General features: G+C 38.9%; 1 protein-coding gene across 3 annotated transcripts in view; it reads left to right on the forward strand.

Annotated features, from left to right (window-relative positions):
• Nucleotides 1–20,482, forward strand: part of Xrn1 (5'-3' exoribonuclease 1) — a 92,701-nt gene that overhangs the window by 48,140 nt on the left and 24,079 nt on the right. For 2 of the 3 annotated variants that reach the window (XM_038322976.1, XM_038322977.1), the window contains exons 24-31: nt 1,962–2,077; nt 2,639–2,785; nt 8,584–8,673; nt 8,887–9,022; nt 12,302–12,358; nt 12,637–12,769; nt 15,990–16,059; nt 18,511–18,718. In XM_038322976.1, the coding sequence (XP_038178904.1) occupies nt 1,962–2,077; nt 2,639–2,785; nt 8,584–8,673; nt 8,887–9,022; nt 12,302–12,358; nt 12,637–12,769; nt 15,990–16,059; nt 18,511–18,718 (957 nt within the window). Of the gene's footprint in view, nt 1–1,961; nt 2,078–2,638; nt 2,786–8,583; nt 8,674–8,886; nt 9,023–12,301; nt 12,359–12,636; nt 12,770–15,989; nt 16,060–18,510; nt 18,719–20,482 lie in introns of those variants that run through there. The other variant, XM_038322978.1, reaches the window with a different exon arrangement.

Raw genomic sequence — 20,482 nt, forward strand, 5'->3', positions numbered from 1 at the left:
AAAAAAAAAACAATAGCAAAAGAAATTACGTTATTAATGTAATTAATTACATTATTAATTGGTGTTTATTTTGTATTGTTGTGATCTGACTTAAAGTATTAAGCATCAGCATACCCATGAGGGAACATGGTAATGAAGGCAGAGGTGTCCCTAAAAATCTTACCGTCCACTCTCTGCTATAGAAAGAATTAGACGACATTGTCAGAAGGCATCAGTGTCCCATTAGATGAAGAAGCTGGAGCCCCTGCATTGTTGATTTTAATTAACTTTTAATTACAGCACAGCTTAGAATTCTCAAATGGAGCACCCTTAGTACTTGGAATAGAACCCTTTTATCTATGACAGCTATGTAAATAGGACATTTTTGCCTCTACGCTCTAAATGCTAGTAACCTATGCCAATTATCGTAACTCAATGTGTCTCTACACATTCAAAATGCTTATATTAATTAATTAATATATAATTAATTATATCAATTAATAAATTAATAAATGCTTGTGTTTATTAAAGTGATACTTGTTATAATTAAGAATACCACCTTAATTATTTGATGTGTTTTGCAAAGCATACTTATTTTGTATTTTATTATTTCTAAATCTGATGATACTCTTGTTGAACAACCATGTTCTGTATGTCTGTGTGAGAGAAGAGACAATATTTTATGTAGCACAGGCTGGCCTTTAACTCACTGAGTAGCCAAGGATAACCTTGAACTCCTAATTGTCCTGCCATTGTCTTCTAAGTATTAGGGTTATAAATCTATACCACCACATTTTTCTATCAGCATATTCATATATTTTATATAGTAATTTGTTATTCCAGCCCACCAAAACCAGTTACCTCTTTGGACATCATTATGGATACATTTGATCAATAAAATAATGGTGGCTGATTTTATGTTGGTGAAAATATTCCCATATTCATCTATGAGCATAAAGTAAGACTATACACAGGTGGGGCTGAGGATGTAGCTCACTGGTAAAGTGCCTACTTTGCTTACATGCGGCTCCCTGGGTTCAGTGCCCAGAACTGCATAGACCAGCTTAGTGGCCCAAGTCTATAATCCCAGTTCTTAGGAGGTGGAGACAAGAGGATCAGAAGTTCAAGATTATCCTCAAGCACATAGAAAGTTCAAGACCAACCTGAACTACATGAAATGGTCTGTCTCTCAAATATTCCATATAACTTACAAAGTATTAGACTATAAACAAAAATTAACGTCTTTCTGTATGCATTTATAAGGAGTGGATATGATTGTTAGTGCTAGTTGATACTGGATTTGTAAATTGTTTTCTACCTAGTTAAAAATTACCCCACCTGATACAGATACTTCTTTTTTGTATGTATCTTTTCTTCTTTTGTCCTATTGCTTGATATATTTTATATTTTTAATTGAAATGGATTTTTTCATACAATATATTCTGATCAGTTTTCCCTTTTTCTTAATTTTATATTAATTAATTACACAAATTAAGTTTCCATTTGTTTGACTGTGACTTTCATATAATAGTAAGTATTAGTGGAAAAAATTGCTTACATTCATATATGAACAACATTTTTTACTTACCTACTTGCAATTGTTTTTATGTTGTACTTATGCTTAATTTCAGTATAGTAATTTTTGAGGCCTTCTTTTATTCCATGTACTTGCTAGCTATCCCTGTTTAATATATAAAAGTTAGTTTTAAAAAATAGTATATGAAGAATTTTTTGTTTAGTGCTTACAGAATTTATTTATTGAGACAGATTTACAAACTATGCTTCCTGCTCCTTCACCCTTAGAAAGACTGCTATAAAGAGAAAGAGGGGCTCTCAGCTCCTTCAGGGTGGGGGTCCAAGGGACCATGTGTTTTTATGTTGCCAGTGATGTCTTAATTATCTACAGCTCTCAAAGGTAACCAGACAGTACTTAATGTAAACATGTGTTTCCATAATTGACCTCTCTATTTTTATATTTAAAGAAATACTCTATAAAGTACAACCCAGGATATGTGTTGGCCGGTCGCCTTGGAGTGAGTGGATACCTTGTTTCAAGGTTTACAGGAAGTATTTTTATTGGAAGAGGATCTAGGAGAAAGTAAGTTTGTGTTAGGGATATTTGCTTAAAGTAGCAAAAAAATTAAATATAGAGATTAAATGCTTATTATCCCGGTATTGATTTTCTCCAATTAATGCCTGTGGACTAAGTTGCCCATAAATTCCTCCAGCAGTGGTCCTTTACATGAACAGCATATGTTTTAGATGCTTTCAAAGACAGTTTATATTTTTAGCAGCTAACCTTGAAAAAAGGTATCAGAGGGTGTGTGTGAGCCTTGGGAATATATTTCTGTGAATTTTGTTATTTTCCATTTATATAATTACATAATTTATTTATATGCTTTTTTAAAGCCTGCCCTGTAGCATTTTAAGTACTACTAATTAGTAGTAACCATGCTAACTAAGATGTAGAACAATGAGAACTGAGCTTTTCTAAAAGTTGAAAATAATTGTTGGGGTTGGTGATAGCTAAATGGTATACCACTTCTCTGGCATGCGCAGGTCTTTGGATTTAATCTCTAGTACTTTTTTAAAAAAAGCTAGAACTTTTAATTTTGAACAAATTTTAAAACACTTGTGTGTATATGTGGTTTAAATTTAGCCCTCATGGAGACCATAAAGCAAATGTGGGTTTAAATCTCAAATTCAACAAGAAAAACGAGGAAGTCCCTGGCTATACAAAGAAAGTCGGGAGCGAGTGGATGTACTCGTCGGCGGCTGAGCAGCTTCTGGCGGAGTACATGGAACGGTGAGCGCCCCGCAAGCTTCTGCCGCCTCTCACTCAGGCCTGCACTGCTCATCCTGCCAAAGGGAGGTTATGTCCTTCAGGAACATGTACGACCTCTAACCCCAGCACAAGGGAGGTCAAGGTTGAAGGATCAGGAACTGGAGGCCATGTTTACCTGTGTAATGCCTTTAAAGGCCAGCCTGGGCTATGGGAGACTCTGTCTCAAAAATTAAAATGTGCAACAACATATTTGCATTAATAATCCCATAGGGAATGTGTTACCATTTTTACTGTTAACTGAGTTACTTAGAGTTATAGTTAATATTTTACTCCTGAGTTACGATTTAATGTTCTTTCTACTATTGCACAGAGGTCTTTCCTCCTTATCTTTGAGGATCCCTGGGTTGGTTTCCAAGGGCTCTCGTAATAAAGTACCACAAACTAGCTGGTTCCACCAAGGTGAACTTAATATCTCACCTTTCTAGTAGCCAGAGTCAGGGTGTCAACAGGATTGTAGTCCCCCAGCTCTCTTGCGGTCCTGTGCCATTATGTGATACTTGGCTTGTAGACTGGTCATTCCAATCCTCTGTCTTCAAGTGACAGTCTCTCCCCATGTGTCTTCATCTATGTTTTCACCTGTGTCTCTCTTCATTTCTCCTTTCTACAGTGTAAAAAGTCATACTGGATTAGAGCCCTCTGTAATAGTTGTCTCTACCAGAACCCCACTTCCAAATAAAATCATCTTCTATAGCTACTCTAAAATATTATTTTAAATTTACTATTACTGTGTGTGTGCATGCACAAGAGTGCACATAACATACTTAGCGAGTTGTGTGTCCCACTATGTAGGTGGGACAGTCTGAAGACAAGCTTGTCACAGGAGTTCTCTCCTACCTTGACATGGGTGCAAGAATTTAACTGAGGTTGACAAGCTTACGTCGTCAGGAAGCAGATCTGAGCTGTCCCTGGGTCAAGGTTCTGTATCTTTTGAAGGCGACAGGAACAGTTCAGTTCCATATGGCCATATGAAAATTGAGCTTCTTTTGTACTTATTTCTGTTCTCTTAAAAGGTTACATTCAGACTTCTTTTTCTTTTTTCTTTTCTTATTGTTTGGTTTGGTTTGGTTTTTTGAGACAGGGTTTCTCTGTAGCTTTGGAGCCTACCCTGGAACTAGCTTTTGTAGACCAGGCTGGCCTTGAACCCACAGAGATCCGCCTGCCTCAGCCTCCTGAGTGCTGGGATTAAAGGTGTGCGCCACCACCGCCCAGCTTTCAAACTTCTTTTCTCTGGGTTTGGGCTGAAGAACAACAAAAAATAAAGTTCTATTTTTCTAGTTGTCATATATTCATTGATTTCCAGATATAAAAGAGGTCTCTGAGTTCCAGTTCTTCCTCCGTCTCTCAGTTCCCTATAGACATGAAAATATTTCATACAGTTTTTATTTTAATTTGGTTTCCATGATTATGCTGAATATGTGAAGCTAGACCATGTCATGTATTATGATCACATTTTCTTCCCTGTCCGCATTTTTATTTTCACTGTTTTTTTTCATTTGATATTGTCTGTACACATATGTGTTAACTAAGCCAAAAATTATGTCGAACAGATTAGGAGTTCTCTCAGTTCCATCTGTGTTCTAAGCCTTTGGTCTCTATGTCAGCTGAAGCTGGTGATTGTAGACGGAAGTTTCTGTCCCATCCAGCCCTACAGCCATTCAGTTCCAGATAAACACACAGAGGCTTATATTAATTATAAACTCTTTGGCCTGTTGCTCAGACTTATTACTAATTATTAATATTACTTATTAAGACTGACTGCCTTTCCTCTTCCCAGAATTCTCCTAGTCTGGTTGCCCTGCCTATACTTGCCTGCCTGACTATTGGCTAAATCAGCCTTTTATTAAACCAATATGAGTGACAAATCTTTACAGTGTACAAGAGCATTATCTCACAGTATTTATCCCCCCCCCCTTTATTTTTTCAAGAACCTTTAATTTTATTTTTTCTATCTACATGTGATTCTTAGCTTATCACCAGCCTTCAGTCCAGAGACACTGCCTCTATGGCCCCATACAAAGTCTTTTATTTTCCGGCTCCCATTTCTTAATCAGTATATCCCCATGATGATGGTACATTTAGCCCTAGTAGCCTCTTGGGGTAGAGGTGGGGGACTTTGTGTCTGGAAATACTTTTTTTTCTTTTTCCTACCTTAATTATAGCTTGTCTAGGTAGAGAGTCCTAGACAGGAGGTTCTTTTCACCCAGGATTTGAAAACACTGTTCCATTCTTTTCTTGTCTCCTTTTTTGTTACTGACAAATCCTGTGAGCTCTGATTCAATTCTTTGCAATGTGATCTATTTGCTTTTTCTAAAGATACTGTTGTTTTAGGTTATTTTGTGTGTATGAATGTTTTCTCTGCATGTATGCCTGTGCACTATTGTGTGTCTGGAGCCCCTATAGGGTTAGAAGAGAGCCTCAGATCCCCTGGAACTAAAGTTACAGACGGCTGTGAGTCGCCATTTGGGTGCTGGGAACTGAACCCTGGTCCTCTGTAAGAACAGCCAGTGCTCTTAACCTGTAAACCTACTCTCCATCCCCTTGGTGACCTATTTTCATTTTCTGGACCCGGTCAATTCTGTTGACTGTGATGATAATGTTCTTGGTACAGATTTTTTTTCCCCATCTCTTCTCTTGGTTAGCTCCCAGAACTGATAGCTCATTAACATAATGTTATCTGATAATCTAGATAACATTCTGAGAGATTGCATTATGATGTTTATTTAATAATTGATAAAAATCAACCTTTTTCTGTTTTTTTCCTACATTGAACCTTTTGTCTCTTTGTTCTCTTCTTCCCATCCCTTTTCTGTATTGTCCAACCCCAGTATATGTTTTCAGTTTTATCATGTTTTTGTTGGCTGGTTGGTTGATTGGTTTTGGTTTTTTGGTTTTGTTTTTAAGGACAAGATTTCCCAGTATGGCTCCCCTTCCCCCTACAGGCTGGTCTTAAACTCAAAAGAGTACAGACTGGCCTACTAAGAGTATTTTAGGCGTGCATCAACATTCACTGTTTGTGTATATATATAATAACTGGAATGTCTTTTTCTTGTAATTAATGTGTCTGCATATACATAGTGTGTCCCATATGTTTGTGGAAACCTGCAGAGGCTAGAGGAAAGCATCAGATCCCCTGGAGCTGGAGTTCCAGGCACTTGTGAACCACCTGAATGTCTTCTTTTGATTTCATTTTCTCCAAATTATTTCTTCTACCCTATTTATTTCACCTTTTGTGGTAGAGATTTTTTTTTTTTTTTACTTTCTAGTGCTCCTTGGTGTCTGTATTGAACATGGATGTACCAAAAAGCATCTTGGGAATTTAGTGCACTTGGGTCGGGCTCATCATATGTGATGTTACTATTTCTAAAACTGACCTTCTAATATCATTATTCTATATGTATATCTTCTCTCTAACTGGCTAATTTTTCCTAGAGAGGTATCTTCTAGCCTTTTCCTTGCATGATAGATGTAAGGAACAAAACTGACTGCTAGTATTCTGGAAATTAACCAGGTAAAATGGGTTTTGTTGCCTCATGGATTCTGTGATTACTTCCCACCCACCCCAGATCTTTCTTAGATTGAAGGATCTTTTCCCCTGGTAGTAGTGATGCTGCTAACAGCCTCCACCTTCAAGCTCTCTTCCAGAATCTTGTGGATAAAGAAAACTACCTCACATAGGGTCGTGTTACCTTTCCACAACGTAGAGAGATACACGAGGAAAGGCAGCCAGTCCAGGACACATATGAAGGGCTAACCCAGTTTGAGGTCTTTGTGGGACTGGCCAGGAAATTCACTAAGAAAAATTTACAGCTCAACGTCTTTCTGTTCCCACTGCCCAGTTCTGCTTGTTTTCTTTTTTCCCTTCCCACACGTGTTGATTTCACAAGTCTCCCCACTAAACTTCTACATGTTTGTCTCCCTCTCAGAGCCTGCTTCCTATACATGTGATGCTCCTGACATGCTGTACAGTATCTACTGTGCATGAACTCCACATAGAGCATAGCACCTCACCTTCGCCCCTTGCACCATCCCTACCCCCTAAAGCTCTCTGTCTCTGGTATAACCAAAGCCAGGGTATTTCTTGGCTGACCCATCTGAAATACAGCACGATTAATACAAACCCAGAGACAGGTATTAGGGTTCAACCTGAAGATCCAAAAAGTGAAGCAGCCAGCTACTGGCTCTTACCTCAACCTCAGTTTGAAATGGCAATCCTGCCTCCAAGAATCTCAGAATGAGACTGTGTCTGAGAGCTATCTCCTCCCATCTTATTTTCCTCTCTAGTGCTGGGATTAAAGGCGTGCACCACTATCACCCGGTTTCTATGACAAACTAGTGTGGCTACTGGGATTAAAGGTGTGTGTCAACCATTACCTGGTCTGTAGGGCTGACCAGTGTGGCTCTTTCACTCTCTGAACTTCAGGCAAGCTTTATTTTTTAAATACAAATGAAATTACTACAGCTTGCTAAACACATTTCCAGTATAAATGCTGTTTTAATGTGCCTGAAGCCCATAATTCCTAAGTGTTTACAGATTGAAAAAAAAAAAAAACTTGGACTTTTTTGTTTACCTATTTTTTCCTTTGTGTAAGTTTATTTGTGCGTAGCTAAGAAGCAGTTCACAAGTGAGAAACTGACCTGTGAGTAAGAAACTCGCTTTTCATACAGTTCATGAAACGCTAGACCAGAAGTGTGGTGACCTTTCTGTGATTGGCAGCTACTCTGTCATCTGGTGGCTTGCCCTATTTGTTTATTCTGCTTATTCCTGTCCATCAGTTCAGCTGAACCCCATCCATCCAGTGTCTTGTTGTCTAAAAGTTTGTTCCCCGATCACAGAGCATTGCACCCATATCTCTTCATTTCTCTTTTTGGTCTATGTCCAATTTCCACTTCATTGTTTATTCTAGTGAATTGGGGAAGGAACAAAGATGTTTCATCTTCTTGCATGTACATGATTCCAAAAGAAATATACTTTTGACGAAATCTGTAAACTGTTTTAATTTGCTATTTTATGAAATGTTCTAGCTTTGTTATAAAAATTAAAAAATTAACTTTTAAACCTAGATATTATTGTAGCATAGTTATTGTCGCAACACTGAGGAAGCTGGCACAGGAGGATTATAAGTTTGAGGTTAACCTGGGTTGCTTAGGAACCCTGTCTCAAAAAAGGAAAAAAAAATGAACTCACAAATACTATTCTTGTGCATCTACTCCCTCATGTTTTTAAATTTTATTTATTTATTTATTTATTTATTTATTTATTGTTTTTTTTATGTCTGCAGCTAGCCAGAAGAGGGCACCAGACCTTATTACAGATGGTTGTGAGCTACCATGTGGTTGCTGGGAATTGAACTCAGGACCTTTGGAAGAGCAGGCAGTGCTCAACCACTGAGCCATCTCTCCAGCCTTTAATTTTATTTTTTATTGTTTTTAATTGAGCTATACATTTTTCCCCACTCCCCTTCCATTCTTCTCTTACTCCCTCATATTTTAATCAAAAAAGAATCCGAGTCATAATTGGATTTTTTTAAGTAATTGATGTATTTCTCTCTCAGCTGTTGGAAATTTTCTCGGAGCTGTAGGAATACTCTATCAAAACTTTTAGTCTCATTCCTTATTAATACTGCTCCTTAATAATACTATAATAATCCTCACTATATTCTACATGTCCCCATTAGAATCCAGAATCACTTACTAGGAAGTTATGTGAAGATAATTGCATATTTTATTTTAAAACAATATTTTATTTCTTTGCTGACTAGAGCACCAGAACTGTTTAGTTATATAGCCAAAAACAGCCAAGAGGATGTGTTCTATGAGGACGACGTCTGGCCTGGGGAACATGAGAACGGGTAAGCAAGACTGTGACACCCATTGCTCTGCAGTTCAAGTCCAGGTTTCCATTTGGAAGTTCAGCAACGATACCTTTTGTTTTTTATTGTTTTAATTTTGCTTGAATTTCTTAAATCTGATAATTTATAGTTCCCGGAAAGTTTTTATCAAATCTTTAATATAAACCCTCAGAAGGTTGTAATCAGTTCTAATGACTACTGTTTTTATTGTAGCGCTGAGAAGGTTCAGGAAATTATTACTTGGCTAAAAGGACATCCTGTCAGCACTCTGTCCCGCTCTTCTTGTGATTTACACATTCTGGATGCAGCCATTGTTGAAAAAATTGAGGAAGAAGTTGAGAAGTGCAAGGTACTAACTTTCAGTAACCTTAGTTACTGATAAGAGCTGAAGTTAAAATGGACAGCATGTTATCATTTAGCTATGTTTCGGGACAACTAATGTATGTACTTAATGATTAATACTGAATAACCCTGTAGCGTTTCCAGCAACCATTAGGAAGTTAAATATATGTAAATATATTTATCTATGTATAGTATATGTAAATATATTTGCCAAATCTATAAATTTTAAATTTGCTTCTTTGTAATGTTTCTATGTTTGTAATTCTAGTTACAATAGAAAGTTTGTAGATAAAATATAATAATGATTTCCTCCTACTTAAAATTGTAATTGTATTCTTTAAAGACAATTCAGAGCTGGTGAGATAGCTCAGGGGATAAAGATGCCTGATGACATGAATTCAGTCCCTGGTGCACATGTTGGAAGGAGAGAACCACACTAGTCTCTTATTTTTCTCTTCTGCTGTTTCAGCAACAAACATATAGTTGACTTAACCTATTTTATCCTTTTTAAATAAATGGTGCAATAGCAGTGGATTAGTTATATTGATTTTTTAAACTTTAATTTCTCTTTTTATTAATGATGCCATGATAACACGGTTTTCTTTTTGAATTAATACCAAAATCAGTTAAGGCTTGGTCTCAAGAGCTATTCCTACCACCATGAACTTAAGATTCTTTTCCAGTATTTTAACTTTTTTATTCCTCCATTTCATCATTGATAAATCAGTAATAAAATAATGCCTACCTCATAAATTATGATCATCAGTAAGACCAGCTAGAATAAAATGTTCTCTTCAGGACTGGGATGTGTCTCAACTGAGAAAGAGCTTTCCTAGAATACATAAAGCCCTGCTCTTATCCCAGCACCGCATCAAACCAATATGGTTGTACATGGCCATAATTCCACCACTCCAGAAGCAAAGGTAGGAGAATCAGAGTGAGTTCAAGGGTAGCCAAAGCTACACAGAAAAATTTTGTCTTGGGAGGAAAAAAATGTGCTCGCAGTACCCAGCTGCTATGAACGGTGGTGGTGGTGGTGCTTGGATTCCTGTGGAAAACACTCAGATGCCATGGCAAGAGCCACGGAAACCACACTGCGTGACTTGTTCTATTTGAGGAAAAGTTAATAGGCTCACAGCCGAGAGAATTGTCTTGTGCCATGTTTTGTTTTCAATACTGTGAATTAGGCAAGGACATTACTACTGAGATAACATCCTCAATCCTAACAGTGTAATTATTCAGAGCAGGGACTGTAGAGGTGATTCCATGGTTTAAAGTACTTAGTGCTCTTAGAGAAGACCTGGGTTCAGTTCCCAACACCCACATGGTGGCCCGAAACCATCTATAACTTCAGTTCCAGAATACCCAACTTCCCTTTCTGCCTTCACCAGACAGTGTATGTGTGTGATATACTTACATACATGTAGGCAAACATCTCTACACACATAAAATAAAAATAAATATTTAGAAACTTTTTTCAGGCTCTTGTAGACCAGACTGGCCTCAAACTCACAGAGATCTGCCTGCCTCTGCCTCTGCCTCCACCTCCTAAGTGCTGCGATTAAAGGCATGTGCCACCACATGGCAAAACTAAGTTTCTTATGGTTTACATAGTAAGCTTGTTTCTTGGGTTGGGCAGAGTTACACATTAGATATACTCACAGCAAGACTGGGTTCCAGCTCCAGGCAGAATGCTCCCCCAACACCAGTAAGGACATAAACTCAGCCACCAGCACTGGGCAGGGGACTCTGTCTAGACCCGCTCACGTACTCATGTTGTGAAGTTAACTTGATATCCCCTTCTCACTGCTACACCTGAGTGGTCTAAAATAATAATCCACAGCCGGGCGGTGGTGGCTCACGCCTTTAATCCCAGCACTCGGTAGGCAGAGGCAGGCGGATCTCTGAATTCGAGGCCAGCCTGGTCTACAAGAGCTAGTTCCAGGACAGGCTCTAGAAACTAAAGGGAAACCCTGTCTCGGAAAAAAAATAAATGAATGAATAAATAAATAAATAAATAAATAAATAATCCGCAGTGTACTCCTAACTTAGAATTTTTCTGGGTTTTTTTTTTTTGTTTTGTTTTGTTTTGTTTTTCGAGACAGGGTTTCTCTGCAGCTTTTTAGAGCCTGTCCTGGAGCTAGCTCTTGTAGACCAGGCTGGTCTCGAACTCACAGAGATCCACCTGCCTCTGCTTCCTGAGTGCTGGGATTAAAGGCGTGCATCACCACCGCCTGGCGAATTTTTCTGTTTTATACATCAAACAGTTAACTGGGGCCAGTGAGCTGGCTCAGTGGGTAGACGGGCTTGCCATCAAGTCCAGTGAACTGAGTTTTAAGCCCCAGGACCCACGTGGTGAAAGAGTACTGACATCTTCAAGTTGTCCTCATACCTCCATTTCTAGGCCATGACACATACTCACATGCAGGCACACAAAAATTTTAAAAATAAAAGGAATTAAATGTAATTTAAATATTCTACTTTAAAATTACAAGTAAGAATTTAGGGCCATGGCATATACCTTTAATACCAACATTTTGGAGGCAAGTGAATATCAATGAGTTCAAGATTAGCCTGGTTTACATAGCAGGCTCCAGGACAACTAGGTCTACATAGTGAAACCCTACTTCAAAAAATAATTAGGGCCAGCAAGATGGCTTAACAGGTAAAAAGCTATAAGCAGAGACTTCATTTGTTTCCTGGCTTCCAAGACCCAAATAATAATACAGAAACTATATTAATTACAACACTGTTTGGTCAATAGCTTAGGCGTATTTTTAGCTAGCTCTTACATCCTAAATTAACCCATAACTCTTGTCTGTGTTAGCTACATGGCTTTGTACCTTTTATTAGTGAAGCATTCTCATCTTGCTTCCTCTGCATCTGAGAAACGACTACAGACCAACCCTTTCCCCTTCCCAGAATTCTCCTATTCTGGTCGCCCCACCTAGACTTCCTGTCTGGCAACTGTTATTAAACCTATACAAGTGACAGATCTTTACAGGGTACAAGACTATTCATTGTCCCATAGTAAAAAGCACTTGTCACCCAGTGATCTGAGTTTGATCTCTGGGCTCTTTATAAAGTTAAGGAAGAGAACCAACTCCACACATAATACCTGAAATAACAATATTTTAGACTTTAGGCTGTATTCATCTTATTTCACTCCTGCAGGTGCAAAACCTTAGGTATTCGTAAAATTAATACCTTTATTTGGCTTTTGAAAATTCATAAATGGTGGAACTGGTGAATGGTTTTATAATTTTCTATTTTTTTTCTTCTTCAGCAAAGAAAGAGTAATAAGAAAGTTCGCGTGACAGTGAAGGCCCACCTGCTGTACAGAGTGAGTATCTGTAGAGCAGCCCAGAGCTGCTCTTGTTGCTTTCAAGATGTATAGGAAACAAGCCTTGTCTCCAGCCTGCATGGTGGCATGCCTGCAATCCCCACATTCAGGAGACAGTCAGAGGCTGCTGGTTCTTCTAGGGGATGGCTGAGGCTGTAGGAGACATTTGTTTTCAGACGTTTCAGCCTGGGCTCATGAGACCGTGCCTCCGCAAACAAGCAGGTTTCCAGTGTGATGAGGCCTTTTCTTCCTTAGAACACATGCTCTCTTCTTTTCAGCCCTTAGAGCAGCAGCATGGAGTCATCCCTGACCGGGATGCAGAGTTCCGTCTGTTTGATCGTGTTGTGAACGTGAGAGAGAACTTCTCAGTGCCAGTCGGCCTCCGGGGCACCATCATTGGAATTAAAGGAGGTAAGACTTCAGTTGCATTCACGTCGTGAAGTAGCGCATAGTGTTGTTGTCATATGCATCTAAGCATAAAACCCATCAGAAAAAAAGCTAAATCTTTGTATGCTTTAAGCGCTTTTACTTTTTGGGTTGTTCTTTCCAGAGAAAATTTTCTTTTTCTCTTTCACATAGTCATCTGAGAAGTGGGTGGATGGAGGGACGTTGAGAAGAGGTGTTGGTAACTCGGTGGTTTATGTACATCACACTAAAACAAGGTCTTAGAGGCATACTTACATTTTTATGAAACTAAAAGGAAACTTTCAGCACTCTGAAACTTTTGACCAATCTTAGTCATAGTTTTACCTTTATTTGCATTATAATCTATAGGTTTTAATAAACCTGATAATCTAGAAATCTCTCAAAAAAACACTATGGGGGGCTGGAGAGATGGCTCAGTGCTTAAGAGCATTGCCTGCTCTTCCAAAGGTCCTGAGTTCAATTCCCAGCAACCACATGGTGGCTCACAGCCATCTGTAATGGGGTCTGGTGCCCTCTTCTGGCCTGCAGTCATACACACAGACAGAATATTGTATACATAATAAATAAAGAAAAAAAAACACTATGTTGTTTACAGTGAAAAAAAATTTAGATGATTATGCATATTGATTTGCCTTTAGGAATACAACTAGATCATAGCCGGTGGTGGTCTGCACTTGGGAAGCTGAAGCAGTAGGATTACCACAAGTCCAAGGCTAACCTTGGATACACAGGGAATTCCAGGCCAGTCTAGGCTACAGAATGAGACTTTGTCTGAAAAATAAGAAAGTAGAGATAAGGAGATAGTCTGTAAGTGCTTGCTAATAAGCATAAGGACCAAGTTCCATCCTGAGAACTCATGAGAACTTGAGTGTCTCAGGGTTTCCATTGCTCTGATGAACACCATGATCAAAAGCGACATGGGAAGGATGGGGTTCATTTGGCTGACTTATCCCGAGTTGTGTTCCACTGAGGAAGTCCAAGACAGGAACTCAAACCGTGTAGGAACCTGGAGGCAGAAGCTGTAGAGAAACTTAGTGGCTTACTGCCCAGGTGCATATTGTATATGGGTACATGTGGAAGTCAGAAGACAACTTGTGGGAGCCAGCTAGACTGACTTAAATGAAAAGGGGGTTGAGGTGCAGCTCAGTTGATAGATTGCATTCCTAGCATGCGGTAAAGCTCTGGGTTCAGTCTCTAGCACCACAGGTAAACACAGCCACAGAGGCAGTAGGAAGTTCAAGGTCATTCCTGGCTACGTGGTGAGTTCAAAGACAGCCTGGGCTACATCAGCCTTTATCTCAGAAGAGAAAAGAAGGATGAAAAGAAAGAAAATAAGGAAGTGTCCAGGTGGCAGCAGTGCCATGGAGTGGCTAGATCTCCATGTCAGTGAGAATGTGGATACAGCCACTTTGGAAAGTAGTCTGGTAGGTCCTTTAATATTTTTTTAATTGAGGAGTGGTATTTTTATTTTTTGACGTAGTCTCTTCATAGCCTAGGCGAACCTCAAACTCTTGATTTTTGCCCATTCGTATCCTAAGTGTTAGAATTTGTTTGTACACTACCATGTCTGGCTTTGTTTGTTTCCTTTATTTATGACATGGCCTTGCTTATGCAGCCAAGACTGTTCTGGAACATAATATGTAGCACGGGCTGATCTCAAACTCAGCATCCTCCTGCCTCAGTCTTCCAATTGCTAGCATTGCAGGTATTTCAATAAATTCTTTTTTTCTTTGTTTCTTTTTCTTTACTCGTGTGTGTGTGTGTGTGTGTGTGTGTGTGTGTGTGTGTGTGTGTGTGTAGGGGGATGTGTGTATGCTCACTTGGGTGCCACAGTGTGTGTATGTAGGGTCAGAAGATAACTTATGGCGATCATTCTCCCTTTCTACCATTTGGGCCTGGAGGTTGTAATCAGATCATTTCACCAGCTATGATAAGTTATTAAAATTTGAATATACACTATCTGGCTCACTCAGTCCATTCCTAGATACCGACCTAGGAGAAAATAAGACTTGAATTTACATTAAGCTTTATGTGATGACCAAAAATAAGAAAAATCCAAATGCTTGCCAGTGAGTGAAGGAATAAACTGGGTGCTGTGTAAGGAAATGCTTCTCAACAATCAAAAAGAAATCAGTACATTCAAAATGAATGACTCTCAAAATAAATGTGCTAAAATAAGTAAGACAACAAAGGATATAAACTATATGATCTTATTTAAATAAAATTTTAGATATATGCACTAGTCTATAATGACAGTTTTTTAATAGTTTTCTGATTAATAAAGTGTGCATTACAAAATGACACAGAAGACTTTGAGAATAACTATATTATTTATTATGGTTTCTTTAATTATATATGGTAAAATTTATTACATTAACGTAGTTTAAATATGTAAAATTTATCATATTCCATTTTCAATTCAAAAAATTTTAAATGAATTCCCTAATACCTAGTAATTTCATTTCTAGGGAAGGGTTAGCCTCCTACAGAAAGGACACATTTATGTGATATTCATAATAGCATTTTTTTAAAATATTTATTTATTAAGTATACAATATTCTGTCTGAATGTATGCCTGCAGGCCAGAACAGGGCACCAGATCTCATTACAGATGGTTGTGAGCCACCATGTGGTTGCTGGGAATTGAACTCAGGACCTTCGGAAGAGCAGGCAATGCTCTTAACCGCTGAGCCATCCCGCCAGCTCCCATAATAGCATTTTTATAATAGCAAAAATTATAAACTAGATGTCCATTAGCAGAGAAAACAGATAAGCAATGATATAGTCATTTCTTGTATAGAATACAAAAAAATACTGAGGTATATTCAGGAAACAGAAATGAATTTCATAATTTTAAAACAAACACAAATGTGTTACATCAGTGTATTCCCTAATATATTTATATGTGTGTGTGTGTGTGCATTGCTTTAGCACTTTCAAAATACTACTATACATTATTTCAGATGTGTCCATAGATAGTAAAAGTGTAAAGATATATATAAGAAACCAAATTGCCAAGGTAAAGGTTGTGATTGCCTTTCAGGGAATAAGCACATAATGGTCTTCTAAGGCATTTGTGTTGTTCATATTTAAAATGTTTTTGTGAACTTTTGAAATAAATAAATGCGTCTGAGCCCTCTTAAGAAGTTCCTGCTGGCTTCTTGTTTTCTGGTTACCAGTCTGACCCGTCTCTTCTCTTTAACAGCTAGTAGAGAAGCTGACGTGCTGTTTGAAGTATTATTTGATGAGGAATTTCCTGGAGGCTTAACAATAAGGTTTGTATTCCAGATAATAACTGTGCTCTCTGACTTTGTGTTGCTCTGAAGCAGGTTTGCCCACAGTTTGACAACATAGTTGATCCTGGTGTTATAACAGTAAGACAGACGTTCTTTCTGCCCTCTGGAGTTTTCATTTCAGCAACTGACTGTCTTAGATAATTAAAATGTGACAAGCTCATGAGTAGTGGCAACTGGGTGACGAGGGAGGAGCAGAATGGAAAGTGCTCGGGAGGACAGGCTGGAGCCTGCAGCAGAGAACATTCTCTAGCTGAATGACTGAGGAGCAGAGCCAGCTGAGTTCAGTGGCATGTGAGTCTTCATCGTCTAATGGAGTGGAGTTGCAGATGCTTAGCCAGACACAATCTGTGGCTTGAGGAGTAAATGGCAGTCTAGTAATGGAGACAGGAAACTTGACCCTGAAGGGGAAAAGCAACCATTGGAAGTTTTCGGGTTTAAAGCTATAGAGTCCAGCTGCTTTTCTTTCAAAACAAATGGAGGACAGAGTCATTTTAAAGAAGCTCTAAAGCAAAGTGATGAATCTATCACTGAGACTGTGTAATAAAGATTGCTAGAATATTAGGAGGAAGAAATAGGATCCTTTTCCAGTTTTTCTTTCTTAAATGTAACTGCGAAGCTGGCATACACTTCATTTCCTTTGTGTCTGTGTTTTGGTTAGTGAGTAATTATAATTTTAAAGCTACTCTTATTTAGCCTCCTGATATAAAAGTCTAGCCGGGCGGTGGTGGCACATGCCTTTAATCCCAGCACTCAGGAGGCAGAGGCAGAAGGATCTCTGTGAGTTCGAGGCCAGCCTGATCTACAAGAACTAGTTCCAGGATAGGCTCCAAGACCACAGAGAAACCCTGTCTTGAAAAACAAAAAAATAAATAAAAATAATTAAAATCTTAAGTCTCTACTGAGTGGCTTCTACAAGATGCCATTATTGGGCCAGCTAGATGATGCAGCAGGTATAGGTGGTTGCTGCACAAACCTGACAATGAGTCCTATCCCCAGGATACAAGTAAAGGTGAAGGAAGGAAAGAACCGATTGCATAACGTTGTGCTCTGCCCTTGTGCCCATGTGCACACTCAATAATAATATAAAACTTTGTAAACAGAGCCTGCACTTTCATTTCCTGGATGCACAGACCCAAATAATCAAACAGAAACCTTATTAATTACAACACTGTTTGGCTGATGGCTCGGGCTTATTCCTAGCTAGCTCTTGCATCTTAAATTAACCCATTTCTATGCATCTGTGTATCGCCATAAGGCTGTGGCCTACCGGAAATGTTCTGGCTTCCTTCTCCTTCGGTGGCTACGGCTACATGGCATCTTCTCGACTCTGCCTACTCTCTCTATCTTTATTCAGATTTCCTGCCTGGCTTTACTCTGCTAAACCACTGGCCGAAACAGCTTTATTCATCAACCAATAAAGCAACAGATATACAGAAAGACCTCCCACATCAACACTTTCGTTGTTTTAAAACTTGAACATGCTTCTTCCTCTAAGACCTTCCAATTTTTTCTCTTCAAATGTGGCAACAGAATTTGGATCTCTATTTAACTGTTTGGTCATAACTGCCCTTTGCACAATAGCTACATATACATTTAATATATATGCCACATGACTTTTTGTATTCTCTTATGTGTGTTTGTTTTGAGACAAGGTCATGATCAAAGTTAACCTTAAACTCAAGATCTTCCTTTCTCTGCATTCCAAATGCAGGAATGACAGCCATGTGCCAGTACACTATCAGAATACACCTGTATGTTTTAGGTTTGGGGTTTTGTTTTCTTTTTTATTCTTGTAATTCTTTGACAAAAGGTTCCATTTTGTCAAATTTGAAATGCAGCCAGGGCTGACTTTGTACATCTACTGTCCCTGCCTCGGCCTCTCCGGTGCTGTGATTCCAGACATGTACCACCATGCTCGGCTCAGTTTGTTTTTGTTGTTTCCCAGATGTCTTTTCTCCTAGTCCTATTTAAGGGCATCTGGTAAAGAGCTGTGTGAAAGATTACCTGCATGTTAGTACTTTTATAGTGTAGAATCAGTAGTAAGTGCAGTTCTCATGAAAACATTTTGTAGCAACCTGAAAGGCATTAACGAACTCTACTTTTTCCATGTCCCTCAGTAAAAGAAGATGGTATTTTGAAAGAGGAATAGTACTGGGTAGCAGAGTTGAAACAGTTGACAAAAGACCTTTTCCCTCCTTTTATCAAGTGCAGGGGTCCAACCCTTGAATTACATTTTCAGGTTTTTTGTTTTTTTGCTTTTGCTTTTCTTCCCCATTTTTTGAGGCAATTTTTGTAGTACAGGTGGCCTTGAACCGCCTGTGTATCTGAGGATGACTTGGAACCCCTGATCTGCTTTCTCCTGTCTGTCAACCACTAGTATTATAGGCATGTACAACCAGACCCACCACTAAAGTAACCTTTTAATTGTAGGTGCTCACCTGGTAGGGGTTACCGACTGCCAACAAGTGCCTTAGTGAACCTTTCTCATGGGAGCCGATCTGAAACTGGAAATCAGAAATTGACAGCCATTGTGAAGCCACAGCCTGCTGTGAGTTACTGCAGCTCAAACTCATCGGCTGCATCCGGGCACTTGGGAGGCCTCAACCATTCTCCTCAGTCACTTTTTGTCCCTACTCAAGTAAGTTTCTCACTCTTGATTCCTCTTCGCCCACTGCAAATCAGAAATCATAGCAAACTCCTAAGTGGAAGCTTCATTTGACTGAGTTTTCTTTTTTGATTTAAAATAATTGGTATGGATCCTGTTATAAAAATACACCACACACCTTTTGTTTATTTTTTGCTTTATTTTTCCGAGACAGGATTTATCTGTGTAGCCCTGGCTGTCCTAGAGCTAGCTCTGTAGACCAGGCTGGCCTTGAACTCAGATATCCAACTGCCTCTGCCCCCCAAGTGCTGGATTAAAGGCGTGTGCCACTACTCCCAGGCTAGATACACACACCTTTAATCTCAGCACTTTGAAGGTTAAAGAAGGATGCTATCCTGACCACATGTGCTGTGTTCCTGAACAGCTACATACTGAGGTCCTGTATCAAAGACAAACAAAATGAGTATCTTGGTACTATTAGTAGTATGTTCTTGTTTTCTCTTAATGTATTTATTTTGTAATCAATACTTGTTTTAGTTAGGATTTCTAATAAAATGTGATAAAACACCATGACCAAAAGCAACTTGGGAAGGAAAGGGTTTATTTCAGCTTACAGTTCAGTGTCTTAGTCTATAGTGAAGGGAAGTCAGGGGAAGTCAGGACAAGAAATCAAATAGGGCTGGAACCTGGAGGGAGGATCTGATGCAGAGGCCATGGAACAGTGCTGCTTACTGACTTGCTCAGTTTGCTTTCTGGGTTTGGTTTGGTTTGGTTTGGTTTGGTTTGGTTTGGTTTGGTTTGCTTTGGTTTGGTTTGGTTTGGCTTGGTTTAGTTTGGTTTTTGCTTTTTGGAAAGAGTTTCTCTGTGTAGTCTTGGCTGTCCTAGAACTTACTCTATATACCAGATCAGGCTGTCCTAGAATGTGCCACCACCGCCCAGCTCAGTTTGCTTTTTTTTTCCTGGTTTTTAAAAACAGAGTTTCTGTGTAGTTTTAGAGCCTGTCCTGGCACTTGCTCTGTAGAGCCTTGAACTCACAGAAATCTGCTGCTTCTGCCTCCCAAGTGCTGGGATTAAAGGCATATGCCACCACTGCCCAGCTCAGATTGCTTTCTTATAGCACCCTGGATCACCAGCCCACAGGTGCTACTGCCCACACTAAGCTGGGCCCTCTCACATCAGTCACCAGTCAGGAAAATGCACTGCAGATTTGCCTCCAGGCATTTTCCCAATTGAAAGTCCCTCTTCCCAAATAAAACCGACTAGCATAATACTTAAATTTCTCATGTCATCTAAATGTCCTATGAGTGACTCTTATGAGTGACAATAAATTTGAACCATAATGGGGAGATTATGTCATATTCATCAGAAACAAATTTCAAGTTTGGATATAGTGACACAAACCTATAATCCTAGTACTTGGGAATTGGAGGCAGGGGAATCTGACAATTAAGGTCTTCCTCCACCACATGAGATTGAGGCCCTCCTTTGCAAACCTAACAAGAAGCAAGTTCCAGATTCCTACCATGTGTTTCATGATTGTGTTTTTCATCTTTCTGAGTATAAAAACTAGGTTATTGTCTGCAAGACAGTTTTAATTCCATGGTTCCAAGTCTTAGATTCAGTCATATTTTTAGCATAAATGCCATGTATCATTTATCCTTGCAAAACTGATATGTTTATTATAAAGCAGTTTGAAAAAACAGGTAATTAAATGTTAATAAGCACAAGCAAATTTCTCTCCAATTACGCAAGTAACCACAATTAAGTTTTTCTTCTTTGGGGGTTTGTTTGCTTTGA

The sequence above is a fragment of the Arvicola amphibius genome, chromosome 3, assembly GCF_903992535.2.
Source record: "Arvicola amphibius chromosome 3, mArvAmp1.2, whole genome shotgun sequence".
In the NCBI taxonomy this organism is placed as follows: domain Eukaryota; kingdom Metazoa; phylum Chordata; class Mammalia; order Rodentia; family Cricetidae; genus Arvicola; species Arvicola amphibius.